The sequence below is a fragment of the Prionailurus bengalensis genome, chromosome A2, assembly GCF_016509475.1.
Source record: "Prionailurus bengalensis isolate Pbe53 chromosome A2, Fcat_Pben_1.1_paternal_pri, whole genome shotgun sequence".
Lineage (NCBI taxonomy): Eukaryota > Metazoa > Chordata > Mammalia > Carnivora > Felidae > Prionailurus > Prionailurus bengalensis.
In genome coordinates, this window is record NC_057348.1 from 159,011,553 (window position 1) to 159,035,463 (window position 23,911).

A 23,911-nucleotide genomic window follows, 5' to 3' on the forward strand; every position below is an offset into this window, starting at 1 on the left:
TCTCCATCCGAAGGGGAGGAGAGGAGGGAAAGAGAAGGCGACCGAGCGAGGGGGGTCGGTTTCCCCGCAGCTGGGTGGGTGGTGGGGGTGGTGGTGGGGCCGGGGGGGGGCAGCCGGGGCCGGAGCAGGGGTCCGCGATCGCGCCGCAAATCACCAACTTGAGCACCGCCTCCCGCCCCCCCTTCCCCCCCCCCCCCCGGGGAGAGACGCGCGCCCCCTGGCTCGGCCCCCGCCCCGGCCGCTGGGCCCCGGCCCGTCGGTGCCTCCCCGCTCCGGCTTCCGATCGAAGCGAGGGCAGGGCAGGAGGGTTCTGACAGCCCGAGGGGCTCGGTAAGGAGGGGAAGGAGGAGGAGGAGGAGGAGGAGCCGGGGTGGGGACTGGAGGGGGCGAGGAGGGAGGGCTTCCCCGCCTCGCCCGCCGCCCGGCTGTGCAGGCGCTGCTGGCGGCGGCGGCGTCTCCAGCTCTCGCTCCGGCCGCCGCTGCCGCCGCCGCTGCTGCCGCCGCCGCCGCCCGGGCGCCGGGGAGATGCCGCCCCGCGCCGCGCCGCGCTGAGGCCGTGCGTGCGCCCTCCCGCCCGCCCGCCCGCGGGGCTGCGTGCTCCCCGCGCACCGGCTCTGCGCGCCAGCTCACAGGCGCCCGGGAGCCCCTCCGAGTCACGCCGCCCGGCGGCGCGGCGAGCGCTCGCCCGCAGTGGCCCCGGCGGCACCCGCGTCCCCCGGCGCGCTCCCCTCCGCTTCTGCAGCCCCCGCTCCTCGGCTCTGCCTCCGCGTCCCGTGGTGATTTTTTTTTTTCCCTTTTTTTCCTTTCCCTCCCGAGAGGGAGAGGGCGGGGTAGGTCCCCTCCTCTAGCTCCCCCCTCCCTTTCCCTCCCGGTTTGAATTTCTTCCCCCTGGCATTTCACTGGCTCCCGGCGCGCGAGGCAGGAGCCGCACGCAGGCGAGAGGAAGGCTGCGCCTCCCCCGCGGCTCCCGGCCCCGGCCGAACTGGAGCCCGCAGGGGTGCGGGGAGAAGAGGACGCAGCGGGAGGGGCCCGGCTCACGCCCGCGCCGAGGACAGCCCGCCTCCCCGGGAGAAGCCCACGGAGAGACGCACGGCGTCTCCGCAGCGAGCTCCCCGAGTCCCGCGAGCCGGCAGCCGACGATGGTGGTGGCTCCGCGAGCCGGCTGCGGGGCAGCGCTGTCGCTCTGGATTGTCAGCAACCTCCTCTGCAGAGCCTGGACGGCCCCGGCCGCGTCCCGTAAGTAAGCCCCCCGCGAGCGCGCGCCGCGCTGGAGCGGTTTCGGTGCCGCATTGAGGTGCCACCCCGGGGGGTGGCAACTCCGAGGTGCCCTCGCGGCTCTGGCCCCTGGCGTGCGCGGGTGTCTCCGCCGTCACGCACTTGCGGCCACTGCAGCAGAGAAACTCCGAGCCCCGGCGCTCCCGGTGGGGGGGTGGGGAGGGGGGGGCGAGACCGGGCTTTGAGGCCGGTGATGCTTCTGGAAAGTTGTTCCCGGTCCGGGAGATTCGTTGGCACCTGCTGGGTTGGAGTGATGAGGGTGGATGGCAGCTTCTTAGGAGTTATTCTTCCACTTCGGTGGGCTTGTTGTGGAGAGAGTTCGTGGCATTTTTGCTTAGGTAGGTCGGTGAAGGGAAAGCGAAGACGGTGGCAAGAATAAGTTGCGTATTTTTGTTTATGGTTTCAACTTAAATGAGCACGGATTTGGGGGTGAGAGAGGAGCACGTTTTGAGCAGTTTGGGCACCCATGGACTTCTCTTACTCACCTCCCACCCCCCCGCCACCCCAACAAGTTAATGACCATATAGTACTTGCTTATTGAAATGGGAGACAGTGAATCCAGTATGGTAACTGAAATTGCTCCGATTCTTTGGCAGATGGATGTAATACAGTCTAGGACTTGGGACAGGCAGGGCAAACCGTCAGTAATGTAGTAATGAACACATTTCTTAAGAGTTCTTAGGAAAATGATGCTGCTCAGTGTATTTACGTCTTTGTGTTTTAGCAAGCCTTTTTTTTTTTTCCCAAGGAAAAGGTTGCTCATATTTTCATGTGGTTAGCAAGAGTAGAAAGAAATAGAAGTCTCCAGCCCATCTTCTGAATTGCTTTGGAAGTGCATACTGTGCATCCAGAGAGGGAATGCATGATCCCTCCTTTGGTCCAGAAAGAGTTAAACACTAGACAGGGTGCCTATGAGAATCTTAGGATAACATTCATAAGCACATAGTGCTTGTTGTTGGGAGAGAATGAGTTAATTTGTTAAGGACTACTCATGGAGACTTTCGTGTGAAAATAAGTGTTTTCCATTTAGGAAAAAAAAAAGTTTCGTGTTTTCCAGAATTCATTGTATGTGTAGTCCTATTCCTGTTTATGAGATCTTGGGATGCATTGATGCATCTTTACACATGTGTTAATCTTAACGTTCTTATTCCAGGTTGTAAATATTAATAAGAACCATTGAAAAAAGATTTTGTAAGTTGGGCAAAAAAATCTACCTCATAATAATGTCATATGATGAATCACTATTACTGTTTTGATGCATTTTCCCAAGTATTGAATTTGCTTCTCTTTTCTTGCAAGATAGGAAGTCACTAAATGGCAGTTTGTAATGGACTTGGAAAAATATTGTATAGCGTTTTTTCAAGAGGGTTAAACCTCAAGAAAAGTGATATATTATTAATATTGTAGGCCAGTTTTATACCTTTAGACAGAAAATGAAGACCCAATGCTCAGTGTTAATATTTACATAAATATGTAACTATATACTGAGAAAACTATTCTGATGAGATTTCAGTTCCCATTTCAAGATCTGGTTATATAGAACTCACTGCCACTTTTTTCAGAAATTCAATTCATTACGAGTTAAATTAATTACATTCACTGATTAAAGGCCCTCATATCCAGGATTTTTCCTGGGTTTTGCATTGCATCTTTCTGTATACTTCAATTACGATGGATCCGTCTGAAACATTTGCCATGTATCAAGAATGAATAGCATACATGCAGCCACTGTGTTAATACATTTTAAAAATGGTAAAGTTGTTTCAGAAACATATTCTTAGTTTTTACAACTTAGAATTTGGTGATAGGGAACAGCAGAGACTATTGCTTTTAAGATAGTTGATACTTATGTTTGATTAAAATTTATTCATTACCTTATTCGTTAACGTACAGTGGCTTAACTAAGATGACCTTTTATTTCATTTGAACTTAAATTGTGTGACCAAAACCCAAAGTTTCCCTCCATCCTGGAAACCAATTTAATAATAAGAATGATGTAGACTTTATTGATTGGAATGAGCTTCCCATACTCCGTGCTTTAAAATTACATTGAAATTTTACCCTTAATGAAAATTTTTATTTATTATTATATGCAACTCTGAAAAAGAATAAAAGATAGTTATATTCTTAATACTGAAAACACTCAAAGGAGAAAAAAAATGGTAACTACATGAATCTAAGATAATGAACAACTCAACCAGGAGAGGTCATCACGAGACAAAAAGTAGCATGAAAATCTAAAAGTGATGTTTTTATTTGGTACTCATTTAAAAAAGAATATGATGACTATGCTAAAACTTTCTGCCCCCCTGATAACTTTTTAACATGGTGGACATTTCTAGAAGACGCAGCTAATATTTTTTTCATTTGATAACGGTACCATTTCAAGTCTATATTTGCTTCTGGCTTATTTCTTTCTCTCTTACTGAAACATACATAAATCTGCTGTTACTGTTAGTACTATGTTTTTGATAACTAGATAAAATAAAGAAGCTCATCTCTAGGATTAAGTAGAGACAGAGTCTAATTTCTTGACACAGTGAGAACGAGCGGCTGGTGAGTGGATGGAATCATATAACCTTCCTCGTAAATGTATACATACGGGACACGTATGCAAAGTTTAAGTAGAATATTTTACTCTTAGGAAGTTGCATTTATTTGAACTCATTTGAAAGATGCTGACGGTTCAGTTCTAAACGACGAGGAGTTTGGGCTAGCATTTGATGAATTTAACTTAATGTTAAAGTATATAAATTTTGACTTAAATAGTGCTTTCTGGTAAAGATCACTTTACATTATTTTTGCATACCCGCTAAACCATAATTTCCCTGTCACATTTAAGAAATGTGTTTTTGATTAATCAAATACTTTGTAACAAATACGCTTTTATAAATATATAAGCAAATATAAACATAAGCGTATATAAATATACACACAGACATATATGTATTTGGCAAAATCCTTTAAATACATGTTATGTAACATATAGATACATTATTATTTAATATAGTGTGTATATTACATATTTATTTTATGTAATATATGTATATATTTATATATTTTCTAACATATCTTCCAAAGAGTTAAAGCTGCTTACAAGTTTAGAGATGGGTCTTTTCATGGGCAATTATTTCAAGTAATTCAGGCAACAATATCAAAAGAATAGTATACTGATGTGTCTTCTTCTCCAATTCATATAGCACCCTAAAATGGTATCTTTGAAATAGTTGAAGTAAATGTAAATATATATAAATAAATATAAAAGCAAATGCTGCTATGAGGCTGTCTTAATAAAATGAATTTAAACAAAAAAAAAATGCTTTAGGGCCAGCAGATTTCACTGGCTGATTAGAGATAGGACATTATTTACTTAATTTAAGCTAATAATAAGAAAAGTGTTACTCATTGAAGACACCTGTATAATCCTGATTTCATTGCAGGCACTGATATTCAGAGAGCAGGAATATTTGCCAAAAATTCCTCCATTAATATGGTACATGGCAATATTGGCTAAAAAAAAAAAAAAGGAATCCCTAGATTCAGTATAGGTCTTTATTAACTTTTATACAGCTGTAAATGTACATCATTTTTAGGTGAGTAACATCGAAGTTGTTTGATATGCATTATATTTTTAAAGCCACACTTCTCATTTTCTATTCTAGTTTGGAAGATATTTCAAGTTTTAACTTCTTTAAGATTTTAGATTACTTGTCTTAATTATCAGTTCTTCCAGAGAAAGTCTTAATAAGTCTTTAAAAATGAACTAATAAGTCTTCTTGTCTGATGTATCCTTCTTATGATTGAAACATGAGGCATTTGATATATATCGCCGTGTCTTGCTATTCTTTGGAAAATTTTAAGAATATTTTATTTGTTGAAAATTATGTATACAGTAAGGAGAGAGTCTAGGCTCATAAATTCTTAATTCACAGCTAGTGTATGATTCTCTTACGAGTATCGCACATAGAGAGAACCAACTTCTGCATGTTTTGTGGTGATTGATATTAATGGGATGGAGAAATAAAACATATAATTTCAACGTTTTTCCCATATCTAATTGATTCGAAAAGTGTTTTCTTTTGTCGTTTATTGCTACTTGCAAAATTAAAGAGCAGACTACATAATTTAAATCTCAAAACTGCAGTGTTACGGAAATAAAGTGAATGCTAGATTTCCCCGTACGTGTATTGGTATCTGAAAGTGAATATTATCAGTATTTCTAGAGAAATAGATATTTTAAGATAAGCGGCTATTGGAAAAACAAGACATATTTTTACAATCATGTAATATTTGGCCATTGGAAGAAGTTACGTGTTTATTTTTGCCATTTTAATATGTACGAATAATGATGAAATGATCTTCACGTAGCCTTTAACTTTTCAAATGAGAAACCTAAAGGGCAGTCTGAAAGGAATGATCGGTCAAAACATCGGATCTCTCCATCTCCTGGGATCTGTAGAACTTGGATGTCTGAGTTCCGACCAACTAGAGGTGTTGGGATATGGAGGGGCTGCCTCTTTGTCCAGCCTGATGTTTCCTTGCATGTGGAGGAAAAGTCCTCTTGTGACATTCTTAGCCTTAGCCTTCCCATGTTAAGCAGAGGGACTTGCCTGGCAGGTGACTTTAGATTAAAGGCCTGTCACGGCTGAGCCCCTCCTTCTTCCAAGCTGCCTGCAAGAGGTATAGATTCCACTGAAACACATAGAAGTGTATATAGGCTGTGCCTCTGCAATAATTTGTGTGATAAATGAGAAGCCTTACGGTGTTTTGGTTTTTCCTATGGCTAGAAAGTTTGTTTAATTTCAGGATTAAGGTTAATGAATCCCATTGTTGCCACACAGCTAAGCCCTGTTCGGCAATTATTACGTACTGGGTGGTGTTTGCTCTTCACCTGTGACTTCTTTTCTAATCCAGAACTCAGGCAGAGAAGAGAGTGCTATTTGCTGTACCCTGTCAAAACCAAAGATATTAAAATGCCAGCAACAAGCTTATTTAGTATTGAACTAAATGAACATGAGAATATTTTTGCAGGTTTTAAAAATCAGCAATGGAATGAGGCTCGTGTTTTTCCCTTTGAGGTTGAGTTGGAGAATTGGACCTATTCCAGCTATGACCTCCTAGAACCATTTATTCATATTCTGTTATTAGTGATACTCATCTTAGAAAGACATTTGGAATACCATTTCTTTACCTCCGGTCAGTAACATTACCATTTTAAATGCATCTTACTTATGGACTTTAGTAGCTACGTGCTCGGTTGAACCTTACCTATTTAAGCATCAGGTGGATTTGACATGCCTTGAGTTGGTAACCACTTCGTGTCCACGTTCCTTTTGCACGGTCATGAAGAGTTAGATATTTTGGGTCGGTTGTTCTAAAAAAGAAAAAAAAAGTCTTTTGCACTTTGAAGACAAAGTTGATCATTTCCTCAATTGTACATTTCCATGCCAAGCTTGTTAAACTCTTACTTAGTTCATTTGGGGGGTAGACTATTCATAATAACAGCTTGAAGTAACTGATTTTTTATAGCACTCCAGATTTTAAAACCTCCCGTGATAGTAGGAAATCTGGAAATAAAGACGTGTTCATTGGCTCTGAGTTTGCTTGCTGAAGATATCATATTTTTGGTATACAGCGAAAGTGCTGAAGAAGTACACAAGAGCTCCTAAGGGCCGTATTCTGCGTCGTACTTATGATTTACATTGGTTTGAAATAATCTCATAAACATGCAGAGTGATGTATTTTTTAACGCTTTCACGTGTAGGAAGGCGGTGAAACTTCTGCCGGGCAAAAGGATCCCCAGGCACACGTAAGGTTCTCCGTCCCTTTTCAGGTACATTCATTCACCCCCTGCTTGGTTGGCGCTCGACTGGTGGCCTTAGTGGTCTGGAATGTGTATTACAGAAGATGTCAGGGGATGTGCATTAGATGTCACGTGGAAAAAAAGTATGCGAAAAGAAAAATTTTGCCCTGACTCCTGCTAATTTTCTACTGCTATTACAATGTCCGTGATGTCACTCAATTATATTATTCAAAAGGATTACATGGAAAAAAGTAAATACATACACGCCGAATTCAAAAGGCAGGTTATTATGCGCGGAAATACCGTGATTCGCCAAAGAAAGTCATGCATTTACCTCTAAGAATGTTCTCGTAAAATAGAAGGTGCTTGTTGTTACCTGTCAACCATACTGACTCGAATGCTTATTTTGAACTAACAGAAAACATATGTTGATTAATTGCATTGCTCTGTTAACTCATTTTGGTAGGCAGCCACCTCTTAATGAGAACCAGATTATTTAGCATCCTTGTAAGTAAATATTTACCTTCATATACTTCATATATTTTTTTCAGATATTAGGCAAACTACATGAACAGAATAACGACATGAAAAAATTTCAGCCTAATTATGTCACATGGCAAAATTTTACCATATTTTAAGAGTATCATTTGTTGAAAAGTTTTTAATGACACATTAACCATGGCCTATTCTGCATGAAATTACCTAATTGCTAGTGAATTTTCGCGCAAAATTGATAGATTTATGTAATGCGTATGAAACATTTTTGGTTCAAACAAAAATTAATATGTCTGGAAAAATGTATGATTATCAGTTTTCTCAGATGATTAAATGAATATGTTATTAGGTTAGTGGTTCCAATGCCAACCAGTCTAAGAACACATGATCCATTTTTTTTTTTCTTTTTCTTTCGGTGTGCCTTTGGGCACAATGACCCCGAGTCTAATGCCACTGTCCAGGCAAATGTTGTTTTACTGTCCGGGCATTTGTTTCTCAGTGAGTCTGTATATGGCCATAGAGTCATATCTCCCTCAACACAGTATCCGAGACAGGTGTGCATAATCTCATGAAATTTGATCTATAAAGTAAAACTTGATTTTATACTCAGGTTATATATGCCATCACCGGGAGTTTTCAGCTGACTTTTGTTAGTGATAAAACTCACTTAAATCACTTAATTAACGTTAAGTGTTCTTTGAAAAGAATATTTAGGAGAATTCATACCTGCCTCATAGAATAGGTTTGTAATGGTCATATCTCCAAAACTAAAATTTCCTCTTGCCCGTCTGTAGTATATGTGAATTTTATCCTGATACCTTAACCTAAGCATGTAAGTCTCTTATGGCTAATTTAAAGCACATGCTATTGTTGCTGATTATATGTATTTTTTGCTGTCTGGATTATGGGAGTAAGAATAACCATTTTATCATGTCAGTTGACAAACTGTGTCAAAGATATCAGTGCGCCATATTGGGTACCTCCATTGTTATTATTATTACCAGCGCAAAAATAAACAGCTTCATTCCGATATTTATATACTGATGTGTTTATTTGTATGGAATCAGTGGCAAAGAATGGGATCAAAGAGTTTGTATATTTTTTCTTTAATGAACATTTCCTGATTGAGCTCCATAAATTTGTAATAGCTCATGCATTCACCACCAATGAATGAGCATCGTTTCCTAGACTCTTGGCATCAATAGACATTTTTATACTCTAACAGTTTTTTGCCCGTTGATATGAACAGTGTTTGTTGAGTGTTGACTTCAGGTCAGGCTCTACTCTTCAGATGCATTAACTCTTTTAGTCCTTAGACCAGTGTTCCGATCAGCAGATGAGAAAAGTGGGCAGACAGAAAAGTGAAGAAGCTTGCCAGGCCACGCGTACGATCTATCCCTCCAGTGTATGCTCTTGACCATGATGCCTCAGGCTGAGGGAGAAATCCTATGCCATTGATTTCCAGTTCTCTGACTAATATTGAGTTTCATCTTGCATGTAGGCAACATTTTAAGGTTAATTAACTACTTGCATAGAGTAATAGTGGGGAAAAAACCTGTTATCGTAATGTTTCCATTTCAATGATACTAATGTTAAATAATAACACATAAGATGTCATTTATGTTCTTCCTTTTCATAATAAAGTGATTTTACAGTGTAATTCTATCTTTTGGGTACTGTTAGCATACATTTAAAAACATTTTTTTAGTGTTTATTTATTTTTGAGAGAGATGGAGTGCAAGTGGGGGAGGGGCAGAGAGAGAGGGAGACACAGAATCCAAAGCAGGCTCCAGGCTCCGAGCTGTCAGCACAGAGCCCGACGCGGGCGGGGCGCGGGGCTCGAACCCACAGACTGTGAGATCATGACCTGAGCTGAAGTCGGACGCTTAACTGACTGAGCCACCAAGGAGCCCCACTATTAGCATACCTTTTAATGGTCATGTGTTGAAAATATTTATTAAAAAAAAAGAAAGTATTTATTGAAAGCTGTGCAAAGTATTTGCTGAAATGCTTTGTCAGATATTAATAAAAGCTGTTTTAAACTGGTTCTAAGAAAATTTTGCAGTCTGTATCCGAACCATAAATATTACTGACATTACTAAGCGTAAGTGATAATACCTGTGTAATCTGTAACCATTGTTTTCAGTATTCATTTCATGTAGGGTCTAAACCATAAAGCTTTTCTTGAGAGTCTTGTTGAGAGGAAAACTTCTTGGACTCGAATGGCAGTGGGAAAATATTTGTCTCCAAAATATTTGCCATTTCCAACGCTTAAATATTTCTTGTATCTGTTCCTGCTCTCTTTCCTGTTACTGCGACTCTTGGGAGGAACTTCAGCATTTGCCTCCGGACATTAAATTAGTAACCTCCCTGCTTCCAGCCATTTTCCTCTAGTTTACCATCAGTATGTATTCCCGACATACTTTCCAGAAACACAGATCTTGTCCTAGGAGTCCACTTCCCTGGTGCTTGCCTGCCCTTTGAAGCAAACTCCCCCGGCACCCCATGTGTACCCCATGTACGCCCTGTGACCTCACCGTACTAAACCCCTTCTGGCTCCTCCTTCCCACACACTCTTTTCTAGTTGTGTTTCTCTTTTGCATCCTCACTTACGTTCTGTCCTTCTGGAACACCTTTGGCTGTTTTATCCATGCTGATTTAGGGGAAACTCACTGATGGTCCAAGCCTCTGGCTCTGGAGCAGATTAGAGGTGCTGTCACCTCCCTGTGGTGATTTGGCCTCATCACAGGCAAAATTCTAGGAAAATAGTAAGGGAGTCGAGTGATGTCAAATAACGCAAGTCCTTTTCAATATTCAGGTGGTAGAGTGAGAAATCATCACAAATTACTGACAATAGAAAAACGGCAAGAAATATATTTTTAAAAGATAGAACACAGATACTTATCATCATTTATACATGAATATTAATCTGTTGTTTCAAGGGAAATAACGAAACCATGCTGTGAAAGCTCTGTAGTTTCTCCAGGCCTTTTTCCTGCGTGGCTCTATTTTGCAGCATTGTCTGCCCTTCACTTAAGCCATATCATCGGTCAGACTGCTTGGACTGCCCTTTTCAAAACACGGGTGTTTCAAAGAAATACCTGTAATCTGCATGCAAATCAAAGACAGATGTCAACAAAATAATTATTGGGCCTACCAGGTACTTGAAATAGAGTGCTTAAGATGTCAAAAAATCTTGTAAATGGTACAGGTAGTTGCAGAGAAAGTTGATAATTATATATATTTAGTTTATAATAATCTTCGCATATTAGTTGATTTTTGTCAAAGTGGGTATGGGATGTCAGGGAGTTTCATTTTGATTTCTAATATGACAAAAATATCTTTGGGGAGTGCCAAAAATAGGCCCTTATATTTTGTATATATTTTAACTCTCCACATCCCTGCATTTGAAACTCTGTTGATGTTGCATTTCAACCTGAAGATATCCCCCAGCCTGCAAGATCCCTGCCTTTTCAAGGTCCACCCTTCAGGCGAAGGCTCTTCCCAGTTTTATATCCTTCACATCGACTCCCCCTACGTCTGCCTATTGGTAACAGAAGTTACTCCTTTTCTCTCATCCCAGACTTTGCATGGACACAGCCTACACTTTGTACTTAGGTTAACAGGTATAAAGGCATGATCGTATTAAAGGAACCAGACTTCAATAATCATCTTTCATCATAGCAGGTACTATACCAGTTACACTGAACTTATTACATGAAATTAGTCGATTGCCTCTCTGCATAGGGATGCTCAAAAAATTGAAAGCTCACTGGTTTCATTTTTATAGAGTTTTATCAAGTGATCTCTTCTACTGATACAAAATCTGTGTCCTCATAAATCTGGCCATTGGTTGGAGATGGGCTTTTCAGGTAATAAAAGCTTAATATTTACCCGATATTCTACTGCCATAAAATATTTGAAGACAGACATGATAGTATGATTAACTATAATTTTAATATTTTGTCACTATTTTTATAGATGGCTAATTAATATGTCAAAGATTAATTCATCCATTAAGGGAAAATGCTGCACATGAGCGGCATTAAATAAACACAAAAGCATTGAACTAAAATGGGTTTTGTAAGATTTGGATATAAATTGTGCATGTAGCTGGGTTGTAGCACAAAATACAGATACGTTTTATTAGTCGTATTTTTATAGCTAACAATATTGTAATCAGGAGTAATATAATTTTAATATAATATCAGTTACAACAAAGTTTTCCTGTAAATAGTAATTCTCATAAAAATACTGCCTTAAAACTGACATGTCTGTATGAATCAAAACAAAAATGAACCAGGTAAGTATTTCAGAGGACTGTCATTCAGAAGGAAAAGGGCTGTTAAAGTTATTTTAAAGTATAGTTTAGTTTATACTACTTGCTCAACACGAAAGGCAACATATTCTTAAATTTATTATTTGTCCTTTGTCCAAAGTATATTAAGAAAGTGTTACTGCAATTTGATTAGTCTTCATATTGTGAAAACATGGCTTCGTGTTACATAATCAGTATATGCAGTGATCTGAGGCGTTTTAGTTTTACAGAGATTATATAATCACCCCAAATCTAAATTTTGGAATTTAAAATGCGTTGATTCTACACATTTTAGATTACAAGTGGAGAAATTAGAGCATCGCATCCACCTCTGAAAAAGAAGTTTTAGAACCTTGTAAATAAACACAGCATTGTTCTTTTATCAAATTGGCACCAGCCTTTTTGTAAAAGGCTTTCAGATCTGTTGTTTGCTCCTTTATATGCCTATAATTACACCATTCAGAGCATCTCACACTGTGTTTGTTTCTACATATTGCACTTTCGAATGACAAATGCCCCCATGGTGGAGCCAGAGACAAACCATGTCAAGTGATGGAAGTTTCTGGCTTCCTTCCTGAAGTTGACCCGTGACAACATTTGCCTAAGAAATTGTAAAGGAGGGACCACTCGGAGATGTGCTGATCGACATCTTTGGGAGAAATGAGTGACCTAGGCGTGGAGCTAAAATGATTTCTTATTATTTTATTTATATTACTTTTAAAAGCTTCCACATAACACATTCAGTTTTCCAAATTTTAGTAAGAAAAAACTGCCATTTAATAGTGTGCTTCTGTAAGTCACACATGCAGGGTTTCTTAACTTTTATTTCAAAATTATTTTAACCGTAATATTTCACCGTAGTACGTTGCCTCAAATCTCCCTTTTATTTATTAGGCATGTTAAAATTTAAATTAAAATTATAAATCATCTCTGTCGGTCCAGAAGTAAATTTATCAGTGGGTGATTAAAGTCCTTCCCATTATGGCATTTTAGCTGAAACTTAGAGAATAAGAAGGAAGTAGCCAAGAAAAGAAAGAGGAAGAATGTTCCAACCAAAAGAGGACAACCATGCATTTCGGACATTGGTTTAAGTTTAGACTTCACCCTGATGAGGAGCTGTTAGGTGGGTTTGGAATAAGACTTGTGTAAAAAATGTAGTGAAAAGAAAGTTTTGGAAGAGTAAATGGCATTGCTCAATAGTTTACCAACAAATAGAAAATAAATCTCTGTTGGTTGAAAATATAGACAGTAAGTATTATCTTTAAATCAGAATAATTTAGGTTTTATCAGTTTTTTTTTTAAATAAGCATTGGGGAATCCTTACATTCTGTGGATGAACTTGACTATCTAGCAAGTTGACTCTCTAGAATACAAAGCATCTAAATTGCTATAAATAGAATATACACCATAGATTTGGGTATAGGGTGGGTAAGTTTTTCCTAACAATTGCTATTTTAAACTCCTTGAAAGATTTTGGAAAATTTTATTTGTTTCTGTTTTGCTTTGTTTTGTTTCTTTGTAATGTGTTTGAGTGTATGAACCAAAAGTAGTTGTAATCTACTTTGGTTCAACCTACAATGGCAAATTTGGTTAGTTAGACTTCACTCAATCAAATAAAAATCAGAATGCTATATGTGAGTGTTTTATGTATATGTCTATTTACTGTCTGTGGCAAGTTTCTGTATTTTCTTTTTTTTTTTTTTTTTTTTTTTTTAAATTTTTTTTTTCAACGTTTTTTGTTTATTTTTGGGACAGAGAGAGACAAAGCATGAACGGGGGAGGGGCAGAGAGAGAGAGAGGGAGACACAGAATCGGAAACAGGCTCCAGGCTCCGAGCCATCAGCCCAGAGCCTGACGCGGGGCTCGAACTCACAGACCGCGAGATCGTGACCTGGCTGAAGTCGGACGCTTAACCGACTGCGCCACCCAGGCGCCCCGAGTTTCTGTATTTTCAAAGCCAGTCTCCATACATGTGTGAAATAAATAGTCGTTTACTATGGATGAGTGTCCCGTCCTGGACGCTCCTAAAGTAAAGGCCACTGTAATCTAATGTTCTGTGGTCATCACTGAAAATTAGTTTTATACTGATTACCTGATTACATGTGTTGACGTTGATTTGGTAAAACTATTAATGATTTTCAAGAAGAATCTACCTATTCTTTTGACTCTCTTGTAATAGTTACGAGCAGAGACCAACATGTCAAAAAGGCTGGGTTTGGTTGTTGGCTCTGGTCCTCAGTGACCTTACACGAATTATCGAAACTTTTGAGCCCCGGTATTCTAATGTTTAAAATGGTGAAATAACAGGGCACCTGGGTGGCTCAGTCGGTTAAGCATCCAACTTCGGCTCAGGTCATGATCTCGCGGTTGGTGAGTTCGAATCCCGCGTTGGGCTCTGTGCTGACAGCCCAGAGCCTGGAGCCTGTTTCAGATGCTTTGTCTCCTTCTCTCTCTGCCTCTCGCTTGCGCGTGCTCTCTCTCTCAAAAATAAATAAACATTTAAAAAATTTTTAAAAAACTGGTCAAAGACTTGCCATAAGGATCAAATACAGAATGGGTGGCTTAGTTGGTTAAGCGTCCGACTCTTGATTTTGTCTCCGGTCAGGATCCCAGGGTTATGGGATCGGGTCCCGTGTTGGGCTCCGTGTTGAGCATGGGGTCTGCTTAAGATTCTCTCTCCCTCTGCCCCTCCCCTGCTTGTGTGTACATGTGTGTACTCTCTCTTTCGAAAAAAACAAAAACAAAAACAGATATATACAGAATGTGCAATGACTGGCACTTTGATGGTAGATTGATTTTAGTTAATTAATTTTGTTAATTTAATTTTTGGGGTCATTTTTGAACACATCAAATGTTATGCAGATCGATGAGTAAGTATTCAATAGAGTCGATAAATACTGCAAAATCATTTGTAATTGCTTCATTTATTTTTTAAAGTTTTTAATTTTAATCCCAGTATAGTTAACATACAGTGTTCTGTTACCTTCAGGTGTACAATATAGTGATTCAGCAGTTCTACACATTACCCAGTGCTCATCAAGATAAATGTACTCTTAATCTTTTTCACCTATTTCACCCATCCCCCCCCCCCCCCCCGCCCCACCGTTTGTTCTCTATAGTTAAGAGTTTATCTCGGTTTGTCTTTCACTCTCTTTTTAATTTCCTTGTTCATTTGTTTATTTCTTAAATTCCACATATGAATGGAATGAAATCATATGGTATTTGTCTTTCTCTGACAGACTTACTTTGCTTAGCATTCATTACAATCTCTAGCTCTGTCTGTGTTGTTGCACATGGCAAGATTTCATTCTTTTTATGAGTGGGTAGTATTTCATTTTGTGTGTGTGTGTGTGTGTGTGTGTGTGTGTTTCTTCTTTATCAGTCATCTATCAGTGGACACTTGGGCTGCTTCCTTAATTTGGCTATTGTGACTAATGCTCCAGGAAACATGGCGGGGGCGGGGGGCACATATCCTTTCAAATTACTGTTTTATATTCTTTGGGTAAATACCCAGTAGTGTGATTACTGGACCATAGGATAGTTCTTTAATTTTTCGGGACCCTCCATACCGTTTTCTATAGCTGCTATACCAGTTTGGATTCCCACCAACAGTGCAAGAGGGTTCCTTTTCCTCCACATCCTCGCCAATGCTTGTTGTTGATTTTAGCCAGTCTGACAGGTGTGAGATGATATCTCATTGTATTCTTGATTTGCATTTCCCAGATGATGAGTGATATTGAGCATCTTTTCATGTGTCTGTTGGCCATCTGGATGTCTTCTTTGGAGAAATGGCTGTTCCTGTCTCAGACATTTATTTCATAATGTGGTAGGGAAGCTAAGGCTTACATTTGGAACAATTAGCAAAGTTAAGACCAGAATGTTATCTGATTTCCACATATCACGTGTAAATGGTCAAAAAATGAGATAATAATATCGTTCCATTGTCTTAAGAAAGACTTAATTGAAGGAAATAATGCATATATAATCTATATTAATTTATAATTTATTGTATTGATTTGTAAATATATAGGCTAATGCTATATTCTACACACAGATTAATACTTGAGTCATTTATTTAAAAAGTATACTCATGTTAAAAAGTGTGGCAGAAATTATTAGAACAGTATAAAATAACGTATTTAGTGGAGCCTATTTTATAACGTGATAGGTGTTCACTTACCTTACTCACACATGTTTCTGGAAAACCACAACATTTGTAAATTAGAAAGTTTGTGGGCATGAGGAACATATCCAAAAGCGAAAACATTTTTACTCTTAACTTGTCAGCCATATGTGCAGACAGGATAAAGCTCGTTTTCTGAAGTATGATGGAAAATATAAAAAGAAATTTGACAATTTTTTCCAGTTTTGATTTTGACTCTCCAAGTATCTGGAAAGCTGGGAAATCAGACAGCGAATATTATTTTAAGTCCTTGAAAATCAGTGCCCATCATATTTGGAGGCTCAGCCGAAATTGTTTATAAACGACTTTTTCATTGTATTAATCAAAATACTTGAGTGTCTTTTAAAAATAGATCACTGTGGTAAGCTCTGAAGATTGGAGACACTTTGAACACAGGGTCTCTTGCCTGAAGAGTTTTACAATCTCTAGGAAGGTAGAAAATATTTATAATTAAAATTTTAAAATGAGCAACTTTTCCAGTAGTAAAAGCTACGTGATTTCCTTGCAAAAAAGGCCCAGGAAAAATTAACAATTACATTTTGTTACATAGATAATGAGGGTATGAATTGGAAGTGATAGGATCATAAAAATGGTGGAGAAAGGTGGTCACTGGAAAATTATATTCTGAGACGTATTCTAGGGCGTGTCAGCAGTTGCTAGTGAATTCTTGTCACTGTATTTTCAGTGGCTCAGAAAACTTCTTGGGCCCATCTGCCAGACCATGACCGGGTCCTGCTTCGCCACCAGCCTGAGTTGGTCCAATGAGCCTGAGTTGGTCCAATGAGTTTATTCATCAGTTTCTGTCTGAGATTGGTAAAGTACACGTGGCAGACATTCATTTTCACAATTTCCAGATTCCTGGCCATGGAAACGTAAACCCTTAAGATAGATAGGCAGTGAATTTGGAAAACATTTGTTTCTTCCCCTCCAGAAATTTTGAATATTCTTTTCAGGAAAAGGCGGAGGACTTAAAACTTCACCCAGAGAAAAAGAGTCTCCTCTTGTGGTTTTCCTTGTCCTCATTTTCTTATTTCTTGTGTGGTCGTCTTCTCCCTACTCGCACCCAACAGGAAGATGGATGGGGTGGGGTAGAGAAAACGTGAGGACACTAATGAGAGAAAACACTGGTTCCGATCTCTTCAAATAATAAAAATTAGCAGTAAGACAACACAGTCCTGACTTACATGAAATTTCCTCTTTCTCACAAGACCATGTGGTATCAGGCAGAAAGAAGTGAAACGCTGCTTTCACTCTGAATATTAAATTTATCATTTCATACATTGAGACAAAATCTATTAAAATCCAAAAGGAATAATGAAGGGCAATTGAACACTAGTAATTCTAAAATATTTTTCAATAAAGTCTAATTTTTAACTGTTTAGGTGGGGCTGGAAATGTTAAATAAAACTTGTAAATGCTTTAATACATACTTACAGGGTAGGTATGTGATTTCCAGAAATTTATCTCAATTTTATTATTATTATTATTTTGTGTGTGTGTTAATTTATTTTGAGAGATAGTACATGCACTTGTGCTTGCAAGGAAGGGGAAGAGAGAGAGAGAGAGAGAGAGAGAGAATCCCAAGCAGGTTCCACACTGTCTGTGCAGAGCCCAAAGCAGGGCTTGATCATAACCTGAGCTGAAATCAGTTGTCAGACGCTTAACCCACTGAGCCACCAAGACACCCCATCTCAATTCTATAATTATATTGTAGTCAATATGTATGGCCTAGGTAATTTAATATCAAAAAGCAACATTTATTTCATTATGTAAAAAAAAAAATTTTGTTTCTGGACAATAGTGTCTACATGAGAGAAATCATTTCAGCCTCATTTAGAAATGTCAGTATTAGTATTTGCAACAATTAGAGAACTTTGCTAAGGAGAGAAATAACTTCAATCATTTAACACCTATTTAGGTGCTATTGGAACAGGAGGCATTTACAAGAGGCAATTTCCTAAATAAAGTGTATTTCAAAGTGTATTGTTCATCGCTGACTTTAAAGGAAGTAAGTAATATTAAGTATAATTATGACATACTTTCATAGAACAATGTCATATTGATATTGTAATTTAATAGTTACAGGATATTTGTAATTATATTTTATTAAATTTTTTTAATGCTTATTTTTGAGAGAGAGAGAGAGAGACAGAGTTCTGGTGAGGGTGGGGCAGAGAGAGAGGGCGACACAGAATCTGAAGCAGGCTCCAGGCTCTGAGCTGTCAGCACAGAGCCCAATGTGGGACTCAAACCCACGAACCATGAGATCATGACCTGAGCTGAAGTCAGACGCTTAACCGACTGAGCCACCCAGGCACCCCTGTAATTATTTTTTCATGCTGCTAATGGTAATGTGCCTCATATGCTTTAAGCACTTGTCTTTGGCATTACTGTGTTCTGTACTTCACAACTCTTCTGATTTTAATAACATTTCACTTAGTTGGATTGCTGCATACTGTGGGATGGGTAGTGGCTGAGTTTTATTCAAGAGGGGTGCATTTATAAAATGCTAGAAAGTGCAAAAGTTCTTAGAAAATATTCCTCGTGTTCTCATCACAGTCGATTTCATGCCAGTTGTTGTTTTTAAGGAATATAGTGTTATAATGAGGTTATTTCAGAATTGAGTAATATATCACTTCAAACAGAGCAATATAGAACTTGATATATATGTTTTTTACACTTTCAGTGTATTTGCAGCTTAACATTTCAACATTGTCTATACATCAAAGGCTTAGCCTTCAAGTTTGACAATGAACTATAGCCTACAAGTGGTAGATGATTATCTATAAAAAAGCCATACAGTGTCTCTGTCTATATCTCAGATTATAGTCTGTACAAAAGTATGTTCTTTAGCAGATGATCAGTTTTCTTAAAACATCAACAGGAAGTTATACGTGGATGTTTGTTGGGCATTGAGGACTAGTCCACAGCGGCCATTACTGGAGCTGGTATGGAGGAGGTTGGTGTAGAAGTGGAAACTTCATAGAGCACACCTGTTAATACGAGCATGAACCATCTGGCAGGTTCTGAATGGGTGGATCTGGGTGGGATCTAAGAGGTGGCATTTCTCAAAAGCTCTCACACGATGCTTATGCAGAGAGTGGTTGTGGACCACACATTGAATAGGGAGGTTTTAAACTCGGAATCTTGAAAGAACATATCTCTTGCTTATTTTGAAATTTAGCACACTCTAATTGGGGAAAATTGAAAAAATGTATCATCATTATCTATCAGACTATTAAATATGTTGGGTGCAAAGAGAAGGTACGATAATGTAGTCTGTGATGCAGTTTTGAGGAAAAACATGCAAGAAGATGTAGATACTGGGTTATAGTTGGGTAGTTTTGAGCCATTTATATAATCTCTCTAAATTTTGGTTTTGCATTATAATATTAGAGGGTTGAACTAGATTATCTCTAAAGTCCATTACAATTTTAAAGAGTTTTTTTTTTTTGGTTTAAGTTTATTTGTTTTGAGAGAGAGAGACAGAGAGAGAGGGAGAGAAGGAGAGAGAGAATCCCAAGCAGGCTCCATGTTGTCAGCAAAGAGCCCAGTGCTGGGCCCAGTCTCATGAACCGTGAGATCATGACGTGAGCCGCAATTGAGAGTCTGATGCTTAACTAACTGAGCCACCCAGGAGCCCCTAGTCCATTACAAATTAAAAAAAAAATCTATCATCCCAGTCTCCTAGACTTTGCAGTCTTAGAACAAAATAGCATCTCTTCCAAACCTCAGTCTCTCTCTCTCTCTGTCTCTCTCTCTCTCTCTTTTAAAAAATTTTAAAAATGTCTAACAGGATCTTTGGGATAGAGTCTCAAAAGAGTTTCCAAAGCTGAAATAATACTATGTATTTAAAATAGTTAACAAATTGCCTTACCAATTGTAAGTGCTCAATTACTATTACTTTTTAGGAACATTATTGTACAGATTAGATAAATCAAATCCTAGAAAGTGACATAACTTGTCCCAGGACATACAGCTTTTTAAAGATACGCTACATGACACTAAAATAACAAAATAGCTATGCAAAGACAGTCATCATCATAGACTATCACAAAAGGAGAAATAAGAGCTTGCCTTTCTCTGTTAAAACTGGTAGAATTGTACCGAAATCAATCTAATCTCTGTTACCAAGATACTCAGTCCTCGTGTCTGATAAAATGTGTGTGTATATGTACTCCTTTTTTGTTCTAATAATGTAATAAAAAATATTGTTTACTGATCTGCGGATGTCTCCAGGTTGTACAGTATGATGTCATGTTTGTAAAACATGTCATTTATTGACATAAAATTGTTATTTGCTGTCTCATCTTTTCAATTTATAAGCAAATAACATTTCTATACCTGAGTAAATAGAAAAAGGTCTAATCAAGGGAGCAAGATTGATCAGTGTCCTGTGTGCCCTTCTTAGTAGTGTGATTTTTACAACACGTACAACCAGAAATTACTATATAGGCATGATAGATAGCTGCCAATAGTCTTGTTTTCCTCCCATAAATTACATGGCATTTATGCCAATATGGTGAGTTTTTCCACTTAAAACAGACAGTCTGGTCCATCTTTCCTACAAAATCGACTGACACATGACCACAAAACATTACTATTAACATATTTTGTATCTTTTTAAATTTTTTTTAATGTTTATTTTTGAGAGAGAGAGAGAGAGCGTGCGCACGCGTGAGCAGGGGAGAGGCAAGGAGAGAGGGAGACACGTGTCCGAAGCAGGCTCCAGGCCCTGAGCCTTCAGCACAGAGCCCGACATGGGGATTGAACTCACAGGCTGTGAGATCATGACCTGAGCTGCAGTCAGGCTCTTAACCAACTGAGCCAGCCAGGCGCCCCAGCATATCTCGTGTCTTAATATACCTGCCATTGCGGCTCTGAATTTCAGGAACTGATCGCAGGGGGGAAGTGAGGACAGACAGCCTGGCTGTGAGCTCAGGGGATGTTAGCCTGGTTTGTCGGTGTGGGTTCCGAGGTGTGCCCAATGGAAGTTCATTCCGTGCTGTCCCGCGGGATTCGAGGCCACAGAAAAACAGACTGGTGGTTTCTTTCTTCTGGTTCGGGGGAGTTGTTCAACAGACAGGGCCTCCGGAGGATCATTAATAATGTCCACATGCACCGATTTCCTAAACTTGGGAGCAGGTGGCCACAGTTGAGAACCTCGCACCCTTGTGTATCCCCGAGGCCAGCACTTTCATTGAATATCCAGCAATTCGATTTCCGTGGTGGGGCGTACCTCCGTTTACGTGGCTGTGGTCGGCCTCACGTGTCAAACCAGCAGAGTCAGCGTGCGCGCCGGATCTATACGAAGCCCCACGCAAGGAGCAGGTGAAACATTTTAGCACCGCGCTGTGTGATGTAAGATAGGAACACCCCGCGTGGCTCGTTCTTGTGATGGAACCAACAAGCGGCTGCGATAGGAAAAGCGGATTTCCAGACTTGAAACGGGAAGATACTAGCCACAAGCTCCAGCGCCAACCATCAGTTCTTCACCTGTGCTAGGTATTCTGTAACTTTTCTCCGGCCCTCTGCCGCGGGGCATCCTTCGTCCTGTCTCGTAGCAGAGAACGCATACACTGCTACGAACTGCAACGTGAATATCCCATGTTGATTAGCTGGAAACTCTGGTTTTTTTTTTTTTTTAAGACTGGTAAGTAATTGAATAGTTTTGAATCATGAAATTGCTCTGAGAATATAATTTTGAACATTTGAGCAGGCCATGCTCTACGGTTCTGGAAAAGGTAATACACTATTTAACTACCTACTTACCGGGGTGCCAGGGAGGCTCAGTCAGTTGGGTATCCGGCTTCAGCTCAGGTCACGATCTCATACTCCATGAGTTTGAGCCCCGCGTCGGGCTCTGTGCTGACAGCTTAGAGCCTGGAGCCTGCTTCGGATTCTGTGTCTCCCTCTCTCTCTGCCCCTCCCCCGCCCACGCTCCCTCTCCTTCACAAATAAACATTTAAAATAAATAAATACCTACTTACTTGCCACGCAAGAGAGGAATGTTCCGTTCATCTTTAAGGACATAGTGGGATTTTTTTTTTCTTGAAGTGTCCTTGGTATCTTCTTCACTTCTATTTTGTAGTTTCAGGATTTCATTTAAATTCCAGTTAACCTATAGTGTAATATTAGTTTTACGTGTAGAGTTTACAGATTCATCACTTACATACAACACATTCCAAGTGCCCTCCTTAATCCCCATCACACATTGAGCACACCCTCCGCTCCCCTCTGTCAACCCTCAGTTTGTTCTCTCTCCTTAAGAGTCTTTTATGGTTTGTCTCTTCCTCCCCCTCCCCATCTATGTTCATCTGTTTCTTTTCTTAAATTAAACATATGAGTGACATCGTATGGTGTGTGTCTTTCTCTGACTGACTCACTTTGCTTAGCATAATTTATACTCTCTCTCTCTCCTTTCACATTATTACCATGGCAAGATTTCATCTTTTTTTGGTGACTGATGGCTTTTTTGATGGTAATAGTCCATTGTATGTATAGATATACCACAACTTCTTTATCCATTATTCCTTCTTATCTTTTGCTTCACATCAAGAAATAATTAGTACTTGGAAGAAGAACATGGCTCTCTTTCTTACTCTGTACCATCAAAACCTTAATTGGTGTCACTTAAACATGTTATTAAGAGTCTAAGAACGATGAAAACATGTATGCTTTTGTTAAAACTGAGCCTCTAATTTTATAGATACTAATGGAAGAGTTTTTTGAAAAAAAATGATAATTTTTGTGTACCATAACTTAGTAGTTTGCCCAAAGATAGGACCAAGGATACTTTTCTAACGTGTAATTACAATTTAAATTAAGTAGTTTTAAATGAAATTGTAATTTAAAAGTAAATTGTAAAAATTAAGTGAGGAAAGACCCCATTATACCTAAATCTATACATCTTTCAAAGATTATTAAAAGATTATTGAATAATTCTTCATGAGTACCATAGTTAGCTATATTAATGGTGGGGAATCTTCTTTGAAAATTATGCTTAATTTTTTTCACTGAAAGTTTGTTTTTATGAAGTATATTCCTTGCATATTATAAAGCTAAAACCCAATGTGTGGCATAATTTAAGCAAAGCATCCTAAGAGAATAAACATTCTCAAGTTTTCAAACTGTAAAACTTTAGCTATAAATTGATGACAAATGTCACATTGTCATTTTAGCATTCTTCTTCTGGGAGTTCTATGAGGAAATAGGTGTGAAATGATATTTCCCAACTTTCTTTACTCTGAAAAATATAATGCATTTTGTGCACTGAATTTCGAAATGGTAGGGAAGGTCTAAGGAATGCAGAATTGTTGGTACCCTCCATTTTATTTATTAGGTACTTTCATTGTTTCCATCTCAAAAATTTTTGATTAATTTTTCATATTGATTGTTTTCTTGTTAGTACTGAGAGCTTAATGTGTCTCTGTGTAGTTTTCATAAAGGTGATCTTGTGATGCTTCTATTAACTTTGTTAATAACACTATAATGAAAGTGGCCGTGAGTGAGCTGAGATGTTGAACAGCAAGGATGATGTCATGCACACGTATTAAGGAAATTGGGGAAGTGGAGTGAGAAGTATAACCTTTGAACACCCAGATCTTGGAGTCTATTTTCAGTTTGGCTCAACAATTGTGTACCTTATGATGTACCTTAAAATATGTTAGTTAGGGGCGCCTGAGTGGCTCAGCCAGTTAAGCGTCTGGCATCAGCTTAGGTCACGATCTCACAGTTTGTAGGTTCGAGCCCCGCATCAGGCTCCGTGCTGACAGCTCGGAGCCTGAAGCCTGCTTCAGATTCTGTGTCTCCCTCTCTTTCTGTCCCTCCCTCGCTC

At 39.4% G+C, this 23,911-nt stretch overlaps 1 protein-coding gene across 1 annotated transcript in view; it reads left to right on the plus strand.

Annotated features, from left to right (window-relative positions):
• Positions 1–667: 667 nt before the first annotated feature.
• The window catches only part of CNTNAP2 (contactin associated protein 2), a 1,977,233-nt gene continuing 1,953,989 nt past the window's right edge, over positions 668–23,911 (plus strand). Inside the window, exon 1 of the mRNA XM_043589809.1 lies at positions 668–1,236. Within this exon, the coding sequence (XP_043445744.1) occupies positions 1,140–1,236 (97 nt within the window). The 5' untranslated portion in view covers positions 668–1,139. The remainder of the gene's footprint in view (positions 1,237–23,911) is intronic.